General features: G+C 37.0%; 2 protein-coding genes across 5 annotated transcripts in view; both read left to right on the top strand.

The window, feature by feature from the left end:
- Positions 1–22,437, top strand: part of RANBP3L (RAN binding protein 3 like) — a 67,699-nt gene that overhangs the window by 40,177 nt on the left and 5,085 nt on the right. For 2 of the 3 annotated variants that reach the window (XM_010955519.3, XM_074357106.1), the window contains exons 12-15: positions 879–999; positions 2,625–2,767; positions 5,706–5,901; positions 7,659–8,443. In XM_010955519.3, the coding sequence (XP_010953821.2) occupies positions 879–999; positions 2,625–2,767; positions 5,706–5,901; positions 7,659–7,702 (504 nt within the window). In that variant the 3' untranslated portion in view covers positions 7,703–8,443. Of the gene's footprint in view, positions 1–878; positions 1,000–2,624; positions 2,768–5,705; positions 5,902–7,658; positions 8,444–22,437 lie in introns of those variants that run through there. The other variant, XM_074357109.1, reaches the window with a different exon arrangement.
- The window catches only part of NADK2 (NAD kinase 2, mitochondrial), a 42,333-nt gene continuing 34,317 nt past the window's right edge, over positions 14,422–22,437 (top strand). The window contains exon 1 of one of the 2 annotated variants that reach the window (XM_074357126.1): positions 14,422–14,819. In XM_074357126.1, the coding sequence (XP_074213227.1) occupies positions 14,520–14,819 (300 nt within the window). In that variant the 5' untranslated portion in view covers positions 14,422–14,519. The remainder of the gene's footprint in view (positions 14,820–22,437) is intronic. The other variant, XM_074357128.1, reaches the window with a different exon arrangement.

Raw genomic sequence — 22,437 nt, 5'->3', positions numbered from 1 at the left:
GTATAGCTGTCAGTCTAGGCATATGAAATGTAATTACCACAACCTAATCATTTTCAACAAAGCACAGAGTTCCCTTAGGCCTCTTTCCATCCGCTTTTATCCCAAACTCTCTTCATTCCTATTTTCTTCCCCTGTGATCTACTGATAACATTTACTGTACAAGTGTGTCTCAAACATAACTCTCATATCAATTTAATCCCAGATTCACTGAAGTATCACTAAGGATGGGGCCCTGGCATGCTGTATTTGTAACAAGTCATCTAAGTGATTCTTGTACCCAATAGTATTTGAGAACCACTTGTAAGCATTAAATTATAGTACAATACTCTGTGGTATCATATTCTAGTTCTAATGCTGTATTCGTTGAAATTTTTAAAGTATACCAATAGTTCCATGATTCCTTTACTTTCAGATAAATTAAATTGCTCAAATAACATTGTTTATTTTAAAAGCTGCTATATATAGATACATATTGTTAAGTGAAAAATCAAGATGCAGGAAGTATGTATGGCATTCTACCATTTATAGAAAACAATGGGAGAAAATACATATATTTGCATGTATAGACATACAAATATCTCTAGAAAAATAAGCAAAACATTAGCAACAGTGATTACTCGTTGCAGGGGGTGAAAACTGGAAGATTGGGAACTAGAGTTGGTGGGGTATTTTTCACTTTGCATCTTTTTGTTTTTTAATGTTTGACCATTCAAAAATTGTCTGGTTTTAGAAGTTAGATAAATTTGTAAAGCTGGTTTAGAAATCATTAACAAAGGTTATTCTGATAAAATATCAGACAAATAAAAGTGTTATAACTGAGGAAAGAAATCATTTTGAAAAATTTCTATATTTTGACATTTAAAAAAATTGTCCTTTAGATCAACTGCAAGCTTTTTATATTCAACAAAACAGCACAGTCCTGGATTGAAAGGGGCAGAGGAGCTTTGAGACTGAATGACGCAACAAGCAGTGATGGTGGAACATTCCAGTCAAGACTAAGTAAGGAATTATTTCGTAAAGCAAGTCACTATTTCTTAGGGAAATTTTTCCAATATAGGAACACATCATGTTCTGGAGATGTGTTGTAAGTCAGTAAATTAGACTGCTGAAAACAATATTGTTTCCAATGTACTATTGGAGCTTCCTGCTTAAAGTCGGCTCTGAGGTCAGACTACACAGGTTCCAGTTCTGGCTCCATCACTAACTGATAACCTTGGACAAGTTACTTAACCTCCCTCTGCCCTAGTTGCATCAGTTTAAAATGAAGATAACAGTAGCCCATGACCTAGTTTTGTGAGAATTCAGTGAGATAATGCATGTAAATCACTTATGACAGAGCCCAGCACACACCTAAATAGTAATCTCATTATTATTTAAAGGAATAGGATGACTTTTTTTTTAAATTCAATAGTTTTTCTAAAAGAGAATATTTGCCCTATAATTTATTCCTAGCATTCTAAACATGGTGTGTGGGTTGGAATGAAGGGTCAGTTTCCAAGTAAATAAAGATGTGTGGTTACTGAATCCTGCAGGCAGAGTGAGTGTTGGTCAGAATGTGGTCAAACAGAAAGACTGAGGAGGATTTTGGCATCCAAAAGACACACTGGGCATTGCTCAGAGGCCCAGACTGAAAGAAAGCACAGGCAGAGCTATTGGCAGGCTGGGTTTACTGGTCAATATTTGGTGGGCAAAGATTGTGGAGGAGACCACAGGTAGACGCTGGTAAATGGATATGTGTAAAGTTTCAGGTATAAAGATCAAAAGAGTAAGGAATAGATTTCAGACTAAGAGAGTAGGAACAGTGTCCTTCAGTTCTGTAACTGGCAAACAGGTTTCCAAATAATCCAACCAAAGCAGGTACTACTTGTCTTCTACAATGTTTTCTACAATGGTTTAATTTTACTCCTTCCACTACCTGCCAAAAACCCAACAAAACGTTTCTTTTAATTTTGTAGGTAATACACATTCATTACAGAAGACAGAGAACACGGATAAACAAAAAGAAAAAAATTAAATTATTCATAGGCTTATCTTCCTGTAGTAGCTAGCCTCTATCAATAAAATATATTTTTCTGGACTTTATATACCATAAATGTATAAAATATATTGAAACATTTGTGATTCATAGTGTTTATATTGCTTTGTAACTTGATTTTTTTCTTTTACATAGTATACCATGGTCACCTTTCTATATCATTAATTATCTTTCTTCAGTATCCTAAATGGGTTCATAATATCTTCAATAGCTGTACCATCATTTATTTAACTAATTCCATTTTTTAAATGCTTAAAGTTTTTGTTTCAGTTTTCTCCATTGTAAACAACTCTTGGATAAATATTCTTCAGACCACCAGGTCCTTAAAAGAGTTCTAAAATTATAACCATTTTTAATATTATAGTTTAAAAAAATGTAATTCCAGTATTTAAGCTAAAAAAAGTCTTCCAACATAATAAAGCCCAATTTGAAAGCCAAGTTATAATCTAGTCAAATTGCAATTTAATAGTGAAGACAGAGTCTGAAAAACAACTACAAGATTTATTTACTTTCAAAAAATGGCAAAGTCTTCTGGAAGACTAAGGAATCAACTGTTCTGAAGTCTGATAAATTCACCTTCTTATTTCAGTTATGCGCAACCAAGGCAGCCTCAGGCTGATTCTCAATAGCAAACTCTGGGCTCAAATGGAGATTCAAAGAGCAAACCACAAAAATTTACGAATAACAGCTACTGATTTAGAAGATTATAACATCAAAGTGTTTTTAATTCAGGTAAGTGACAAATTTCAATGGTAGAGTATCACCCTACTATATTTATAGATCTCTGAAATTACTAATTTTTTTTTCATTTTATTATAATAACCTGTACCATTGGCAAAAAATCAACCATTTATTACGGTTGTTTGCAGTCTAATGTAAGACCTAAATTTTTTATGAAATTTAGAGATTAACACCAATTTAGAGTAGTCAGTTGACACCATCCCTGGACATTTGTACTGGCATATGCCATCAAACCTCCACACCTCACTATTAAAATTATGTCAACAATCTTACTGAGTTATCAAAGAGGCTATTGTCAGGATTGGCTCCTAGGAGGCCAGGGGAATCCACAGTCTGATGCTTATACTGCATGCTGAAATGGAGGCTTCAAGATTACTGGAAAGGACCCAGTGAGAAATAGAGAAACACAGGGCTAGCAAGTTGAAACAACCAGTCCAACAGCAATTTCCAATTCTGGACATGAGTCAGTCTCCAAGGTAACAGAATGGGAACATAGCTGTAGCTGTTCCTGGCAGCAGGAATGCTTGACCTCAAATACAAGATCCAGGCAAAAGAGATAGAGCTGGCAGTAATCAGGCCAGAATAAAAGGCTGGATTTCCCCCTTAGGCTGAGACCCAGAAGAATGGAGAAGACTGAGTATCCAAGTGACTCAGGCAGAAGATGACAATGCAAGTAAATTGGCTTCCAAATAGCAATGAAAAAAAAAAAAAAGTTGGCAAGTGCCCACTGATGAAACACCAATGGTTTTATTAACTACTAGTAAGTGCACTGTTAGGTTTAAGTGATGTTGAGTATTAAGATGTTAGAGTAAGACACCCAAACTCTGTTTACCATTTCGGGAGGTAATACTGGATACTCTGCTAGGCCAGAGCCCCCCGGCTTTGAGTGGGTAAAGGAGCCTGCCTGACACTGACAGTGAGACTATGATTAGATTAGATTAGATTTAACTACCATTAGATTCTGCTGCTTGATATTGGCCCACATGGACTTTTTAAATTGTCGGATAATTTTTAGAGATTAGCAAATGAAATACAATAAAAATCACCCAAAATTCCACTCCCAGAGATGGTCACTAGTAACATTTTGGTCTTAACTATATTTTAGTATATATATATGGATGTGTGGGTACGTGTATACATATGTACCATACTGTACATATTGTATGACCATCAGGCAAATTATTTAGCCTTCTTCAACCTGATTTTACTCATCTGCCAAAGGAAGACAATAATAATACACTTTATAAAGTGGTTAAGATTAGATAGCTAGTATTTGATTGTGAAATACACTTTAACCTTTTCACTTATCAATGAAAATGAGTGTTTTCCTTTATTAAACAGTAGTTCATTCTTCAAGAATTATTTCATAGGTGAAAATAATTCTATTATGTACCATAATTTATTCCACCAATCCCATTTTGCTAAATACTTAGGTAGTTTACTGTGTTTATTATTCCAAATTCTACAAGGCAGTTGCAAGAAATTCTCTATGTACATACATTAATTCTCTTGGGAAAAGATTTTGACTTGTTTTGACAAATTTCTCTCCAGAAAAACTGAACCAATTTTCATTTTCACCAGCATTTTCTTATGGTACTTCTTGGAATTTTTTTTTTAAATACTGCAAATTTATTGTTCAAAAAATATATCACTGCTTTTATTTTTAACTTCTTGTTCTGAATTTCTTGAATGAAAACATCTGAGTGCATTTGGCAAAAGGAAATACATACTAGTGTAAAGCATATTTAAAATTTAATGTAAGAAAGTCAAAATAGCAGAACAGTATCTGTATTTCAATTACAACACTCTTTCAATATTTGTTATTAAATAACTTACTGAAGAAAAATTACACCTTTACACATGATGTAAAAAGTTAAATTGGTCAAAAATCAACAAATATTTACTCAACACCTATTATGTAATATCTAATATAATATGAAAAACAAAAATATTTAATATATAGTTTTTTTCCCTAAAAATAATTAAGGCAACTTAAGAACATGCAAACAAAAAAACATATTTTAAGACCCTCTCCCAAAATGTTGGCATTGTAGTTGGTTCAATTCTCAGTTCTTGGCTTTGAAAGACTCAATAGCTCTCTGAAGGATTAGCAAAGAGAAAAAATTTTCCCCAGATTTCCTTTGAAACTGTGAAAAGATACAAAAATGTAAACCACTGATATGTTACCTTAAAGAGCACTGACTTTGACGACAAAAACCAAGTCCCAGCCAATTCGCCAACCAGCTGTGTACACTCAGACAGGTCGTGCCTTTCGGAGCCATAATTTTCTCATCTGTAAAGGGAAGAGGAAACAAGTACCTGTACTATGTGCTTTTACTACCACAAATGAAATAATTAATCTTGGTTTTATTATAAGGATTGAATAAATTAAAGAACATAACAACAGCAAATGTTATTGTTACCATCAGTTTTTATATTGATAGCAACTCTGAAAATAGAAAAATACTGAGAGCAAGGACTTCTGATGTGCTTATGGTACAATATCACAGACTATTTGAACGAGCTCTGCTTTTCTACAGAGCTGTGCAGCTTGCCAGGGATGTCTAAGCAAGTGATGTAAAGGAAATGAAAACTTTCCCCCCCTCTAACCCTACAATTTTCTACAGTGTAAAACAGTGGAGGAAGGATGGTCTTAACAAACTTAAATTCATATAGAAATTTTAAATCACAAAATTTCATTTTCTCCATTTAAAATGCACACATTGGGACCTCATAAAATTACCTGCTTTAGGATTCAATTTGGTTCAAGATAAACTGGCTCTTTGCCCTTTTAGTTTTTATGGTTATTTACATTTCAGATTTACGCCACATAATCCCTTCCTTATTAATAGTAAAAGATTACAAATCTATAAAATGTGGCTGTTATTAAGTTACTTATTTTCTTAACAACTTAATTTTCCTCTTGCAGGCCAGTGTCAAAGATACAGGATGTCTGTATACAGCAATACATCATCGTCTTGTTGCACTTCGAAGCTTCGACAAGCAGCAAGATGTAAATCAAGCTGAAAGCCAGCCAGAAACAGTCCTCCAGCAATTTAACTGTGATAGCTGTGATGAGGATGAGGATGAGGATGATTTCATCCAAGTCACTAAAACTAGATCAGGTAAAGAACTTTTCTTTTGTCAGTTCAGAGGTTTAAGAAAGAAATCTTATTCACAACCCTACCTATGAAATAGACATTTAAAAAGTGAAACTTATCTTTTCAAAGTGGGCTGGGGTTAGAGCCCTCGATATTTGGATCTGAGAGGTGGGTTTGAAAATCACTGCCTTCTTCATGTGGCCTTCATTAGAATTTTACCGAAAGTCAGCCTCATTGCTGTATCTGCACATCATTTGCATATTCATTTCATAAACGACCGTATTTACAATGTAAAGTATTAATTGCTACACTGAAATTAACCATTTATTCATATTTCTCTTCACTTCTCCCCGTTCTCCTATCATTGGCCATAGTAGGAGAAATGATAGATACTCATAATAGAACCAGCAGGCAAATCTGGCTTGAAATATTGAAAAATCCTGTTTATTCCCTTTTTTGGAATTTGACTGCTTTATTTTCAAAGACCTTCTTTGCCTAGGGCGAAGTGCTATTTGTTTCATTAAGTCAGGATTCATGAATTGAGCAAGGCTGCAAGGGAACCACCATTTAACGGATTTTAGGTTTTAGTGCTTGTCCTGATGAGTGAATTTAAAACTTAAATTCATCATTATTTTTGGAGAAAAACATTGTCAAGGAAATAATCAGCCCAATTTGTTATATAGATGTAGCTTTTCCAATAAAGTCATCCAAGTATTTTCAGTCTTAACAGTTTTATTTAGCCCTGAATTCTGCTCTACCGAGGACTGACAATGGACTTACAAAAATAGTTACCAGGCATTTTCCCAATTTTTAACCATTTTAAATCTTACAGCTATTTTAATCATACATAATTTAAGAATCTACCAAAGAACATGTGCCGAACTTGATGAAACAGCTTCCTTGGCCTAATACTAAAAACGTAACCAAGAGGAAAAATGCACAAAACTTGCACAGCAGGACCATAAATTGCTAGACTCAGTGAGACAGAGAACTAAGTGAATACGGTCTTTCTTGTTGTTCATAAACAAACGGCTTAGTATTTTTTGAAATGTATGAAATGAATAAAAAATTCTTTTATACTATTATAAAGTTTATATTGTCAACAATAAAATGGGGTGTTTAGAAAATGAGTTGGTATCCATTAAAAATGTTAACTTCCAATAAGGATTAAATGGCAAAATTATTTCATCAACAAATGACACATGGTTATGAATAGAATGCATATTATACCATATTCCACTTTAAGAAAGAGGTGATATGCAGCTATCTTCATATAAAATGGGAAACAATGGAAATGAGACAACGTAAATGTCCATCATATAAACCCCCTTTCCCTGCTACCTCTTCCCCTTTCCACTGGGCACCTCCTCCAGGAGGGGTTGTATACAAATGTTAAATGTTAGGGAAGCAATCAAATGTCTGATTTTTTAAACTTGTTGCCCATGAATCAAGGAAAGTTTTAATTATCTGTCACATTTAAAACTAGTAACATTTCCAAATGTTACTTATAAAAATGCGGATTCTATATATTTTATCTCCTCACCAGTAGGCATATTTGAGAGTATTCATGTTCAATTGAATTATATATTAAACTAACCAACTCTGAAAAAAATACAAGTTATATTTTAACATTTTACCCCATTTTATGTTTCTGATGTTACAATCTACATCTTTAACCATGCATTTTACCATTAATAAATTATTGTAGTTACAGTAATTTTGAAAAAAAATTAAACTGAATATAATATTGTATAATAAATTATTTTAAATTTACATCACAGATTCTTCCAGGTGGACCCACAGACAGTCAGTTGCCTGTTCATGAGCGCTACCTACTATAAATATGACAACATCTACAAAAAGAAAGAACTGAAAAAACTAAGCCATCCTAACTAAATGAGAAGATCCTATTCATTCCTTGAGTAGTTTTTATAGAAAAGGTCAAGAAATATAATTTGTTGCAATTAAAGGGTTTCTCTTATGTAGTCTTATCATTCTAAGGTTTTATATTTTGATTATTGTGGAGAAAATGACAGAATTTAAGAAATACATGTCCTTTAGAAGTTTAAAATTTATCATTTTTGAAGAAGTTAATTTAGAATAGGATTTGGAATTAATTTGGACTGTTCATCACATTGATGAATACTATAGTTGAAATTACAAATTGCTGGATTTGATAAATAACTAAAATATTTATTTTTTTCAGTCATACATTGTCTAGCCATAAAACAATTCTTTTACAAAATTTCCAGAGTCATTTCTTTGAAAAACATTATAACTGCATGATAACATTTCATTAAATCATCTTTTTCTTCTGGGAAATGCATATTTTCATTTAGCCTTTGGAGTTCCTAATTCTGTAAGATTATATATTCATGGTATGAATTCCTTTAAAGGCACACTTGTATCTATTGCACCTTATATGTGCTTGACTCACAGTCAGCATCCAAAAGTTGCTGAAGGAATGAACAAAACCTATGTATCAAAACAGTAAGTATGCAAAAAATGAAATATGTTAACTTGTTGTTCGCTTTATTTATGTAATTAAATTGTCATTAATATTCTAGTATGTGTGGCAAGTTCTCTGGTGTCTCTTCTTATAAGGGCATTAATCCTATTAGGCCAGGGCCCTACTCTCACAACCTCATCTAACCCTAAGTACCTCTCAAAGCCCCATCTCCAAATATCATCACATCGTGGGGTAGGCTTCAACATGTGAATTTTGTGAGAACACACACATTCAGTCCGTAATAAGGGAATAAGATTCACAATTACAAAATGATTTCTGAAAATGTTTTGGACAACGACAATATATTTGGAATACTAGTATAGCTTAATTTCTACTTTGAAGAACAATATTCACTTGGAAGTATACATGTGACCATACTTAAAAAAAGGTTACATTATTATAGTACCATTTATAGTAGTAAAAGCAATTACATATATGTATTTATTGTCAAACGTGAGCTAATGCTTAAAAGTTTAACATATGGTGACAATGAATATATATATGTTCATGTATAACTGAAAAATTGTGCTCTACACTGGAATTTGACACAACATTGTAAAATGGTTATAAATCAATAAAGAACGTTAAAAAAAAGTTTAGCATATGAAAGTTGAATTACTCTTTTAGACTATAATTTAGCTAGTATGTTATAATTGTTCAAAGTTTTGCTCTTTCCCTATAATTCAGTAACTAAAACTTAGTAAAATTTCACTACTAAGAGTAGCTAACTTCCATTTATTCTTCCAGTGACTATAGAATAGATATAGTAAATAAAATCCTTTACTTCTAAATTAAGCAATGACTCAGGAGATGGGAAGAAAAGTTAATGTGAGAGAGGAAGAGAGAAAAGATCAAGAGAAAAAAAAAACAGTAAAGAAAAGCTCTAACATGAAAGGAAGACTACAAAGGATGGAAAAACAGAAGTTTTAAGTTTTTTTTATTTTTAATTGTAAACGAGTGGCTGATGCAGAACAAACTCAGAAAAATTTTCATTAGAAGTATAGTATAAACAGGGAGACATCTGGAGAAGATATTAAAGAATTGGTTCTCTTACAAGCTTGTAGCTGATATGGGAACATTGGGATTATGCTAAATTGTTAAACTCAAGCAGAAAAACAGAGATTTTCTTTATTTTCTTGACATGTTTATTCCTGGCCTCTTTTTATGGCAGAGATGAATTTTCTCAATGCCTCAAACATTTTAATATAACTTGAATTTATTCTTTTCATCTGTGATTTTCTTTGTACTCCTCTGCATATACAAGACAAAAAAAAATTATGACTACCTGAATTTCTGATCTATGTAGAATTGCCAGGGCAATAGAACCAAAAATAGTGTTAGAATATCAGGAAGGCAGAGAGAGAAAGAGTGAAAATTTGGGGATTATGACATGGCTACTAACAGCAAAAACATATTTAGCTTAGGACTTTCAATCCATTTCCTGCCCACTCTACTATTCCTTCTTATAATCTTTATGCAAATATTTAGTAATATTTTGGGGGGCTAATATAAATATAAACATCTTAGTTTCTTCTTATTCTATATCTTCATCTAGCCTTCTCCTTTTTGGTTTTTTAATATCCTTTGTCCCCCTCCCCCCCACCTCTTAATGTAAAGAGATCCATCATACAATGATATTCATTTTCATAAGTTATTAGGTAGGTGATTTCAAAGCATACATCTTCTTCCATAGGCGCTACTTTTATTAAAATTTACTTAGATAAATAGTCCCCCAATATACTAACTGTGTATTTAACATGATATCCTGTTACATTTTAGGATAATCTAAACATTCTTTTCTATTAACAGGACTTTTATATCCAGTTACTCAGCTTAATTACAAACTAACAAAATGTTCTCTCTTAAAATATTATTTTACACCCATTACTGCCAAAGCCAGGAACCCTTAGTTGTCAGGGACTAATATCCTATACAGGCCTTAGATTATGTGGATGTCATTTAAAAAAAAAAGCCAGGGTTGGGGATGTTTATCTTTCACAGAGTCAGAAAGTAAATGAAGTAAACTAGAGGGCATTCTAGGGATTGGGAAGGATAAATCTTAACCTTGTAAATCTTCAAGTTGTGAATATCACACTGAGAAATAATTTTTCCCATAAAATTTTGAGAACATTTTAAGCTTGCTTGAGACATGGTACCCAGGTGGCTGGGTATGCTTATACACTAGAAAAACACACCAGCCTTGTTATAGATACAGTCCAAGTTTGAAACTCAGTAATATTACAGATTATGTTAGTTGTCTGAGGGTAGTTGAAACTGATATTAAATCTGTGAATGCCAGCACTTTGGTTTGTTTGTTTTGCAATGGCACACTATACCCACAGTTCTGGGTAATTTTTGACATCAGACTTGGAACAGACAAATTTGAATACATGAACACACTGGAAATTTCTAAGATGATATTTGTAAACCATGGCATTGGAGGAGTTATTGAAGTAACTGGCAAATGTTTAGCCTAACAAAGACTTGATGATGTAACAGCTTTCAAACAATTAGAGGATTATCGACATTTTAAAATTTCTGCCAATTTTGTGTATATAAAAGACTATTTCACTATTACCTTTTTCTGATTTCTCATAAGGTTGAGTCTTTCAGATATTTGAAAGTGATTGCATTTCTTCTAAGAAATTTCTTTTCACAATCTTTGCAAAGCTAACTGTATTGTTTTTCCCCTTTAGTGGCTTCCTAGGATAGGCAGGGTAAAAGCCAAATTCCTAAGCATGGCTGTGACACTCTCCATGTCTTTCCCCAGTCTACCTCTCTAGCTTCACCTCCCACTGTTGCCTTCCTCCCTCTAAATGCTCTAGGAATTCAGAACTGCTATTTTGTTGCTCCATATCTTTGCTCACACTGTTTGCTCTGTGGAATTCCTTGCTTATTCCTGCTGATTCTGGCGAATACCTAATTCAATCTTTAAGGCTTAGTTTAAGACACTTCCAAAAAGTTTTCCCTAACTCCTCTTAGGCTGAGTTAAGACCTGTTCCTCCAAATTCCTGTAACACCCTGTATATAATTTTACCACTGCACAGACTTTATGTTCTTTGAGAGAGACTACCTTTTATTTATCCATTTTATCTCCAGCACTTAGCAGGGTGTCTGGCCCATAGCAAGCAATCTCATAATTTGATCTCCACAGACTTGTGTTGTACATATAAGACTCAAAGGATGTTATCCAACGGGAAGCTAGAAATAAGGTTGTGAAACACCTGAGACAATCTGGGCTAAAGATAGTTGGAGTAGCTGAAGTCATGGGAAAGGGAAAGGGTTAATATTTGCCAAGTGTATACTTTGTAGTGGGCATGCGGCTAGGCATTTGTACATATAGTTACAACTTTACAAGGTAGCTATTACATTTTGTAAATGAAGTAGGCTCAGAAAAGTTAAGGTACTAGTCCAAGGTTTACAAAGGCAATAAATAGTAAAGCTGGGATTTGAAACAAGGTCTTTTTAAATCCCCAACCCAAGCTCCTTTCGTTACACAAGAGTAGATAAACTCAGGCAGGGGAATGGAGAGAGAGAGAAGGGAAGGCAAAGCAAGGCAAGGGAAGGATAGATCCTGAAGATAAGCTTAGGAAGAAGGAAACAGAAAAGGTACAGAGAGATGGGAGGGACACTATTAGGGACTGGTGTGTTGTGAGCCAGAGTAAAAAATTTCAAAAGGAAATGATAACCATTTCAAATGCTGCAGAAAGACCAAGTCATTGAAGGGCTGAAAAATATCTTCTGAGTTTACAATCAGCTCTTTGGTCATCTTGGAAATAGCCCTAATTAGTAAAGTGGTGGGGAGAAACTAGATGACAACAGGTTGATGAATGAACGGGAAGCAGGGATGTGACAATGATGAATAACTACTCTTTCAAGAATCCTAGCTATAAACAGAAGACAAGCAATATATAAAAAGCTGAGGCTTTTTTTTTTTAAATTAAAGATGTCATAGACATCAGCATGTTTAATAGTGAAGAGGAAAAGTCCAACAGAGAGGGAGAATTAAAGGTGTATCCAAAGGGAAAACTTGATGGAATAATAGTTTGGAAGGAGACAGATAAGACCCAAAAATAACAATGGACAAAGTCATATTCCAAATGAGATGTCAATGTAGTTTGTAGCGGAAATGGGGGGAGATCCAAAAATTTGAGTTCTTTCCTGTGAAATAGGAAGAAAAGGGGTCTGAGATTTTTGCATATGTTGACAAAACTCAAAGACTGATCCAAAACAGGTTTTCTAGATTCTTTTTTTTTTTTGTCAAATCGATCAACTGACACTCTCCTAGTCACCCAAACTTCAAACCTCAGTGTCATCTGTGACTGCTCCCTTTTCTTCCTTTCTAATATCTAACAAATTATAAAGTGTTGAAATAGTAAGAACAGAAAAGACCCTGTGGATGATGAAAGTTATAAGTGAGTAACTTACATCTCACAGAAGTTGGGGTGTGCTTAAGGGTCCATTACAAGTTGCTATTAGTAGCTGCTGTGAGGCAAAGTTCCTGTCCAGAAGGGATCAGTGACCTTCTAAAAGCAGACATCTATCAGACTCCACTGTGTATTTTCCAGTCTAATATACTATCTGGGACACAGTAGGGACTCAAAATATTCAGTGAACTCATGAGTGAATGCTGGTGGTGGTGGCCTGCTGAAAAGTAAAAGTGACAGATTTGGAATCAATTTGGGCTTGATAGAATAGTGGAATCACTAGTTCAATTCCCTCACTTTATAGATGAGGAATCTGAGGCCCAGAAAGATGAAGCAATCTGTCCAAAGTCCAAAAGCTAGTTACTGATAGCGTCAGGACTACAAAGATGCAATGAGGGTGCCAAAGCAAATAAATCTAAAGAGCAAGAGGAATAAACACTCGGATGTGCACTGCCATTTGATTCTCCTCTTATAACGAGAGCATTTTCTTCCATTTCCACTACTACCCCAGCCTAGGCTCATGCACAACTATTTCAACACCGCTCGAGTCACCCTTCCTCCTCCTGCCTCCCAAGCTCTTCAATATTCCAAAATCAGATCAACGGTCATTAAACATCGCTTCTCAGGACTCATTTCTTTCCAGTTAAAAGCCTTCAAAAGGCCAACTACTGCCTATAGGATAAGGTCCAAATTATTAACATTCCTAACCCTTCAATCTTTTCCTATCAATTTTTTCAACCATATATGGGAATACTCCACTTGGCCAGACTCGTCTACCCATTATCCTCTAACTTTCTTAAAGGCTACCCATCTTTCTCTGGGGTAGTAGTTTTTTGGTGGTTAGCAGGGACTGCCACCTGCGCAGTCCCACGGAACACCCTGCTTTGATGAGCCTGGTACTCGGCTTACTGCTCTCTATCTGAATTGCAATAATTAATTTCTGAAAAGGCACTCTGCGTTTTCATTTTGCGCTAGGCCCCGCAAATTGTGCATCTGGTCCTGGGTCCATCTCTTCAGCCCCAGGCCCAGCGTTGGATATACCGGCCATCAAATACCCGTTGGTTGAAAGGGTAAACAAAGGGTATATAGTCTTAGGTGTAATAATTAAAGGGTCTAATCTCATGTGCAATAGCGAAAAACAACTGACCCCGCGCAAGGAGCTGCTGCCGTCCATGCTTTCCCGCCAGGTGCTCAAAATCGCACTCGCAGCCCCCACGCCGCCTCAGACCGGTTCCAACGGGGCTTCTTGGGCAGCTCCAACACCAAATAGAATTCCAGCTCGTCCTCCGGCCGCAGCCAATTCCCGCAGCTCTTCGGCCTCCGAAACTGCCACGAGCTCTGATTGGCTGACAGGTTGGCCAGGGGCGGGGCGAAGAACACGGGGAAAGGGGTGGGGCTGGAGGTCGGCCCCCGGGCAGGGAAGCGGCCACTGCGCAGGCGTGGATGGAAAAGGCTACCCAAGCAAACACAACACACCACCCGGAGGCCGCTAGCTCTTCTCCGCCTACCTTTCCCTCTTTTGGGCTCTCCCGCCTCCGAGTCGCCCGGCTTTCTCCGCCCCCGTCAACGTCTAGGCACGTCCCCCTCCCGCCGCGGGCCACGCTACGCGGTGCACTTAACCTCTGCCCGCCCAGCACGAACACAGAGGCTGCGGCGGCGCAGAGCGGAGGCGGGAGCCCGGGCCTGCAGCCGCTGCTGGGCGGAGGATGACTTGTTACCGAGGCTTCCTGCTGGGCAGCTGTCGTCGCGTGGCGGGCGGCCGGGCAGCGGCGCTGAGGGGGCCGGGCGCGGGAGGCCCCGCCGCGCGGCCGCAGCTCGGCGGTGACGGCGGCGGGCGGCGGCACCTGGGGCAGGGGCAGCCGCGCGAGCTGGCGGGCTGTGGCAGCCGCCCGGACGGCGGCTTCCGCCCGTCCCGGGTAGTGGTGGTGGCCAAAACAACCCGGTACGAGTTCGAGCAGCAGCGGTACCGCTACGCGGAGCTCTCGGAGGAGGATCTGAAGCAGCTGGTGGGTCCCGGCGGCCCCGCCCGTTGTGTCTCTGTGCGGCCCTGGTTCGCTCCCCGGCTCGGCCGCGACTTTCGGGGGCGGCCGCGCCCCCTCGGGCGATGCTTCCCGAGGCGTCCTAGATGCTTTGCCTGCCCTGCTGGCAGCCCGCCACTCCCTCTGGCTTCGCTTGTAGGCCCTCCTCCGTGTGTGTGTGTGTGTGAGTAGAGAGGGAGAGGGTCGCTGTTAGTGCGGAGACCCCCAAGGCGGGGATGTCTCGAGGAAACCTTGGATGGGGGAAGAGGGGCTCCCACGGTGGGAGAGGTTTGGGGATTCATTTGTGCCCTCGCCACCCCCACTTCTCTTTTGGGAGTAGCAACAGCAACCCCAAGAAGGGTGGGCCGGTGTCTGAGGTCTGGACGCTCTGGGGACCGCTGCTCAGGCCGCCCCAGGGGAAGGGGACCCTGGACCAGGCAGCGGGCAGCGGAAAAGAGGGCCTTGATACCGCGGACACACCCCCTTTTAACTCGGAGGATTGCGAGGAAGGGGGCACTCGGGAAAGCCGGGCTCGGTGAGCCTTTTCCGTGCGGGAACGTAGTCGTCTGACAAGATTCTAGGAGTTTGTTTTAAAAGCTCACGTACCTTTGGTGCTGGAAACAGCAAGGGAGAAAGTTTGACTTTGAAAATATCTTATTAAGTAGAAGGGTATAAACAAAAGGGAGGTAAACCTGGTAATTGCGAAATAAAGCTCCTACGTCTATAATGTAGCAGTGCCAACACAATAGACTATATTTGGTATAGATATTAATATCTTGCAAAGTATATAAATACACCTAAGGAAAAAAAAACCCTTATTTTGTCTGCCTTCACTCTTTTTTTTAAGCTTCTGATCCCATGTCCCCACCACTTTGGGGAAGGGGGAGTAATGATGCTACCGTGTCCAGAAAAATCTCAATTGGAAATCACTAATTGTTGACACTGCATCAAAAAGCTTTGGAATTAATGGCCTATAACCATAATCCTGTAGAATTCTGGAAACGAATAGACAGCCTATTGTAAACTCCTGGTTAGTAATCATCAGCAATTTTTGGTAATATTTTGTAGGTGTATCAAAATGAAATTGTAAGTCATCTTTAAGTACTGAATCTATTTTCAGCATTAAACTTCTTGATTGTTTAATGAGTTAATTGAAGAGGGCCGCTGTATTTATCTGATGGAAATGCTAGGTGCGGATTTCTCTTCTTTTCCTCAAGTGTTTGAAGGTAGCAGTTTATAGAAGACATTTAAACAGTAAGTTAGCAAACAGCTTGAGCGGGAGGTTGGCGTAGTTGAATTTCTGTTAGGGAGTAAAATTGAGGGCGAGGCAGGGAGTAATGTCAGAAGCGTTTCTGTTTTGGGAAGGAGGTGAGCCCCTTTGGTTGTACTCTTAATTTTGCAAGATCTACTTTTTAGAAATTGTCAAGTGCCAGATAGCCATAATAAGTATGTTCCTCATGAAATCTTAGGGAAGCCTTCCACAACAATTTAAAATCGTATACTTGATTGGCATGTTCAGAATGTGGGATTGGGCATCAGCAGCTTGGAGCCAGGCCAAGGTTCTCTGTGGTTAACTTCCTCTGCTTCCTTTTAACTTCTTTGGGCCTCCTGGGTGAAAACGATACTTTTTTGTAGTATTGTCAGTTTTAAAAGTGCTTTCACCTAGTTCAGTATGTGAAATACTAGAGTTGGGCTAGACAGTCTCCAAGGCCTTTTCTGGTATTTTGAAACTCTAAGTAACTTTTTCAAGGCCTCAAGAAAAATGGTGGCATCTGAATTAGATTAATTCCTGGACCTCTGGACTAGATTGCCACTAATCAAAACATTTTAAAGATAGGCGAATCAGGTCTTTAAAAATCGAATTACCGGTAGCAGCCACTCTGAGTATCTAAAGAGAAATCTGTAATAGGTAAATATTTGCCTATTGTGTATGCTGTTTGCAGTAAGAAAACTTTTGAAGTAAAACTTCTGGACTATAGAACACAGTTTTGAAATAGTCGTTTTTGTTGTCATTTCAATTAAATTCTACTGGGTTTATTTCCTACTGATTTGAGTTTTATCATTTATATTAAGAGCAGTATTCAGAATGGAATAGTGTTAGGTGGAGCCCAGACCAGAGATCAGGAACAGCCCAAAGAATACTAGGCTGTGTGAAGTTGTTCTAAAATGGGACTCTAATAGGAATGATACGATGATTAATAGATATTGTTTGCTGTTTTGCTGGAGTAAAAGATACTAAGGTATATGAGTCATGTGAATTGGGTATAAAAGAAAGTAGCCAAGTGCTTGCTTGAGTCTTCTGGCATCATGGCTGCTATGTCTATAGTGTCATGGTAACCTGAAGTTTTGTTATCAGAGGGTTCTCTTTTGTTGTTGTGGTGGTGGTTGTGGTGGTGGTGGTGGTTTTATGGCAAAATAGATTTATTACGTTACTTGTTAAAATGCAAATGGAAGATGAGGGTTGAAATGCCAGTATAATTTCATGCCCTGAAGCCTTATGGTTGGTTCTCTAACTTTGTAAAAACTTAAACAATTAGAGGAAATACTTTTCAGTTGATAAAGCATGTACAGACTGGGTCAAAGTTTGACTTTCAGTTACTCTTTCATATTGGTTACATTTTAATTTTAATTTTTGCTTTTCTCTTCCCCTAATGGATCAATGACTTTTTTTTGTGAATAGAGGATTTCTAGTCCAGGGTTGTACCTCTACCAGCTCAAGACTTTACAAAGGCTAATTAAACTATTAGTATAGTTACTTGTATCATAAGAGATGTAGCTGTCAGTGGATGTGGAACTTATGTTACCACGGTTGATGACACTCTACAAACTAGACCTTGAGATGAATCAAAGCTGATTGGAAAGGGTTTTGACATTCTAAACATGCCTTATTGGTCAAAGAGAAGGTTTTATTTAAAAAATTTTTAATATATGCCAAATTAGAAATGAGCAATTTTCACCCCTCTCTCCTCCCACTCCAAGTCTCACAGCCCTGGAAGCAACCCCCTTTAATGGTTTCCATTTTTAGATTTTTTAAAAAACTAGTTTCCTAATGGAATAGAATAATTCCATTTAGTAGTCTCTCAATCATTGGCTTAAATTACTCCTAGTTATTGCCTTCTTGGCAGATTTGGGAGATGCAGTGTCTTGGGTTTTGTTTCCCTTACCTAGTTTTCTGAAAACAATGGTATAGCTTAGGTTGCGGTTCTGGGGCAGATAATACTTTTACTTCATATGCAGAGAGTGTAGTATGTGCACTGTGACTTTTTATCAAATTAAAGAACATGATCTGGAGTGTTGCCAGAGCCTTCTAACAGAAACTCACTCCTTTCAAATCTTCCAGACACAGGAACCAGAGGGGTCTATCCAAAGTGAACATCTGGCCACGTTACTCCTCTGCTTAGAACTCCTCAAAAACTCCCTGTAACCTGTGGAGTCACCCAGGGAATTTGTTAAAATGCAGGTACCTGAACCTTAGCCCCCTCTACCCTGGCTCCAACATTCAGATTCAGTTTGTGGGCACTCCCAAACTCGGCCTCTCTGTACTATACCTTTAAGGTTGCTGATGCTTTGTCCAGGTATTTGCGTTTTTAACAAGCTCTCCAGTTTTCCAAGTGGTCCCCAGATCACACTTTGAGAAACACTATTGTGGGTGAACCTTTATTATCTTCAGTGTGCTAAACAAGGCTCTTCATGAATTGGCTTCTATCTACCTCTTGAGTTTCATTTCTGATCAGTTCCTGTCTTGAATGTCATTTTCCATTGATTTCAAATTGCTTTAGTTTCCACTAGATGTTTTGCGTATTTAATTAAATTTATCTGTGGATTAGCACATTAAAATTGTTCAAAATGTAAAAGATACAGAAGGGTATACGATGAAAAGTCCTTCTCTTATTCTTGTCACTGTGCACTTAGTTTCTGTCTCTGAAAGTAACTAATGTTAATCAATTTCTTGTGTTTTCCTTCCAGAAATAATCAGTGTATACAAATCAACACAGTGAAATGTTCTTTTTCTTTATCCCATCCCTTTTACTCAATGATAACACATTATTTAAGCTATTCTGCACCTTGTTCTTTTTAAATAGTTTTTAATCAGTATTCCATTGTGCACAGATGCCTTAATTTATTAAAATACATTCTGTAATGAATAACATTTTTGTTAATTCATAGATATGTGGATCAAGCTCTAAAATACCTAAGAGTGGAACTGCTAAGTCACAAGGCATGTGTGTTTGAAATTTCAATAAGCATAGCCAGATTGCTTCCCTTAGAGGCTGTGCCATTGTATACCTTCACCAGCAACATATGAAGATGCTTGTTTTTTCATAAACAGTTTATTACATCTTGGGATCTTTTGCCATCTTGGTAGGTGAAAAATGGCATTTCAGGGTGGTTTGATTTGCACCCCTCAGTGTCTTTACTTTTGCAGCCCACCTCCATCCTCTAGTCAATTTCCATTCCTTCTGTGAATTAAATATGTTTGAGAAACATGAGCCTAAACAAAAGATTATTTTTAGTTTTACTGATGAAAATGTTTTTTGGCAGAAAATGTTTTAAATTCTGTGGAACACAACTTGGAAAATAGAGAGTTAAGGTATACTCCCGTAATATTTGCAGTTAAATAGGAGACTCATAAAGATGTAAAAGGATTGAATATCACAGTAGCTGAAATTCCACCATTAACAGAATCATTGACCAATATGCTTCAGGGCCCTGATAGTCAACTTCCACTTTGTATCAAACTTACCTGGGAGAGGTTTTAAAAACTACAAACATGTGACCAGCCATGAAATTGTAAATAACATGATTTTTTTTACTGTGATCACTTTTCCTATGTTTTTAATTATATTAATTATACTCTGAGTAAAGAAAAGTGTTTATTGGTGCATGTTAATGTCTTCTCAGTAAAGTATAAGTTGATTATTTCACTGCCACTTTACTTTGTAATATGTAACAAAAATGTGCCTTTCAAAATATCAGCAAGTGTGCCAGTTTTTTCATGCTTTAGGAAAATTCATTTTATATATACACACACACACACACACACACACACACACACACACACACACACACACACATAATATCTTCTTTATAATAAACCACTAGGTGTGGATTGTGCAGCATTCTAATGTGCAAGTTAGACAAACCTCTGTTCTGTAAAGCATTTGCATTCGAGGGAAGTTCAGCAATTTGGCGCGCTCTCTCTCTCTCTCTTTTTTTTTTCATTTGGCTCTCTTATAACTGAAAGTTGGTAGAATTAGGACATGATAAGGAACAGAATTGTTTCTTGGCCTTTGTAACTTAATCATTATAATTGAGCCTAATGACTTTTTATAGTTCTCAAGCAGGAGTAAAATATATGGCTAATGTAGGAATGTTAGCAGAATATAGTGGGGCAAGTCCTGAATTAAGAGCAGGAGATCTGAGTTGTGATCCTGGTATCAATCTGTTGGTTTTGTAAACTTGAGGAAATAAAACTGTCTCTCATTATCAGCCTCTTTGACTTTGAAATAGGTATAATAATATCTACTTTTTTTCATGATTTTTAGGAAGATTATAGTAAATAATCTATATTTACATAATGTAAAGTAGCATAACTAATTCTAATTTTACAGCCACAATAATGATTTTGTGAATGTCATTGTTAGATTTATTAAATTATGTACCTAAAAATGGCACTGATTTGATCGCTTCAAAATAGTTTCCTTTACTAAGGTAAATCACTGAAGTAACTGAAGATTTGTTGAATTTGACTCTGCTCAGTATTTTTTAAAAACCAATTTCTTAGAGGAGGTTGTAATTTTTGAATTTTTTACTTTACATTAAAAACAATTTTTGTAATGGAGAAAAGAGTTATAAAAATTATGATCTGCTTTAGAAATGCTTGCTTTCAGTGTCACTGTTGCCAGCATTTCAGGAAGTTTGTTCATTGGCTTACTTTGTCTTAAGTGTCAATTTTAAATATTTATTCACCAGTTCATTCATTGAGCACCTGCTGAGTGCTGGGCATCCTGCTAAGTTCTGGGGAATTATGGTGAATAGACAGGGTTTCCAAATGTGTGGAGAAAATACATTAAATCATAACTATTTATAAGTGGTTCATGGGAATACAGAAAGGAGAGTAATTTGGGGAAGGTCAGAGATCAAGGGGGAAAAAGAAGACACCTGAATGCTTTTTCAGTTTTTAAGTAGACTTTTTAGTGATCTTTTTAAAGTTTAGATTTTTTCAGTTATGAAACATTTCTACCACATAGAAAAGTTTCAGAACATAACTAGATACCTGTGTATCCAGCTATGTAGACTTAACATATTATTTTGTTGTCTTCAGATATTTTTAAAGGAAATATTATAGTTACAACTAAAGCCCTGGCCTTCCAACTTTTTCTCACTCTCCCTTCTCAGAGGTAACCACTAGTTTGTATCTTTCTCATCCATATTATATATTTATTAATATGACTATGTCCATAAAGAGTGTAATATTTTGTGTCTTTAAAAAGTTACATCAATAATATTATTCTTTAGAATGTGTTTATTTTTTAGAAATTTGCTTTTCTTATTCACTATTGGTTTTCTATGTTGATATATGTGAATTCATTTTAACAGCTGTATAGTATTGCATTGTTTGGATAATTAGGTTTTTTCCTATTTTTCCACTAGTTAAAAAAATGCTGTAATTAAAGTACAAATAATGTTTCCATAAGCATTGAATGACTCCCTGATCCCTGCGTTCTCATCAGCACTCCATAGACTGTAATGTTTTTGCCCATGTAATGAGAGTGAAATTGCATCTTTTAATTTTAGGATGTTTAAGTTAAGTATTGAAGAATAAGGAAGAATTTTTATGTGAAGGAGAGGGAACAGTACTAGCAAGACACTGGGAAAGTTCATCTTTTTGCCAATAGAACTCAAACATTGGTGACTAATTCCCAGTCAGGAAGTTTACATCATGACAAACTCATGTTTGAAATAGAAGAGAACATGAAACAATTTACCCTTGTTACATATAGTATAGTTTATTTTCTCTTTAGTAATAGTGCTGGTTGTGGCCATTAGATTGATGTGGTAACTGTTCTAAGGGCAATTTGAAAATCATTACTCAAGAGTGAGTATTATTGAGGCTAAGCAGGTAGTCTGGGCCTTATAAAGTTGTTGAATGCCATGGTTTTATCTTATAGTGGTTCTCAGTCTTTTAGCAGCAGAACACAACCCTTGCTTAGCCTTACTCTCTTTCCCCACAGGAGTGGAGTGATGGGTCAGTTTTTCTGAGACTTCACCGTTATGGGACTAGTATGAAAGCAGGCTTGTGGTGGTGGTGGTGGTTAGATGGGGGGAATGGGAAATACCTTTTTAAAAAGAAGAACCTGGTTTAGAAATTTGAGAGGCAGGCTATTGCATGAGACCAGATAGGAGCTGTTGGTGTCCAGAACTCAAGCAGTGGCAGCATGACTGTGAAGGACAGATTGGAGGAACAGTTTACAGGTATAATTATTGGTCTTCCTCACTGACTGTGGAGATTTTAAGGGCAGAATTAAAGGTGACACCTGGGGTTTATTCTGTTGACTGGGTAAATGGAGGTACTTTGGGATTCCTAAGGGCAAATTAGAAGGAG

The sequence above is a fragment of the Camelus bactrianus genome, chromosome 3 (genome assembly GCF_048773025.1).
Source record: "Camelus bactrianus isolate YW-2024 breed Bactrian camel chromosome 3, ASM4877302v1, whole genome shotgun sequence".
NCBI classification, from domain to species: Eukaryota; Metazoa; Chordata; class Mammalia; order Artiodactyla; family Camelidae; genus Camelus; species Camelus bactrianus.
Note: the sequence above shows the minus strand (reverse complement) of the source record. Positions and strands in the feature narration are given on the sequence as shown.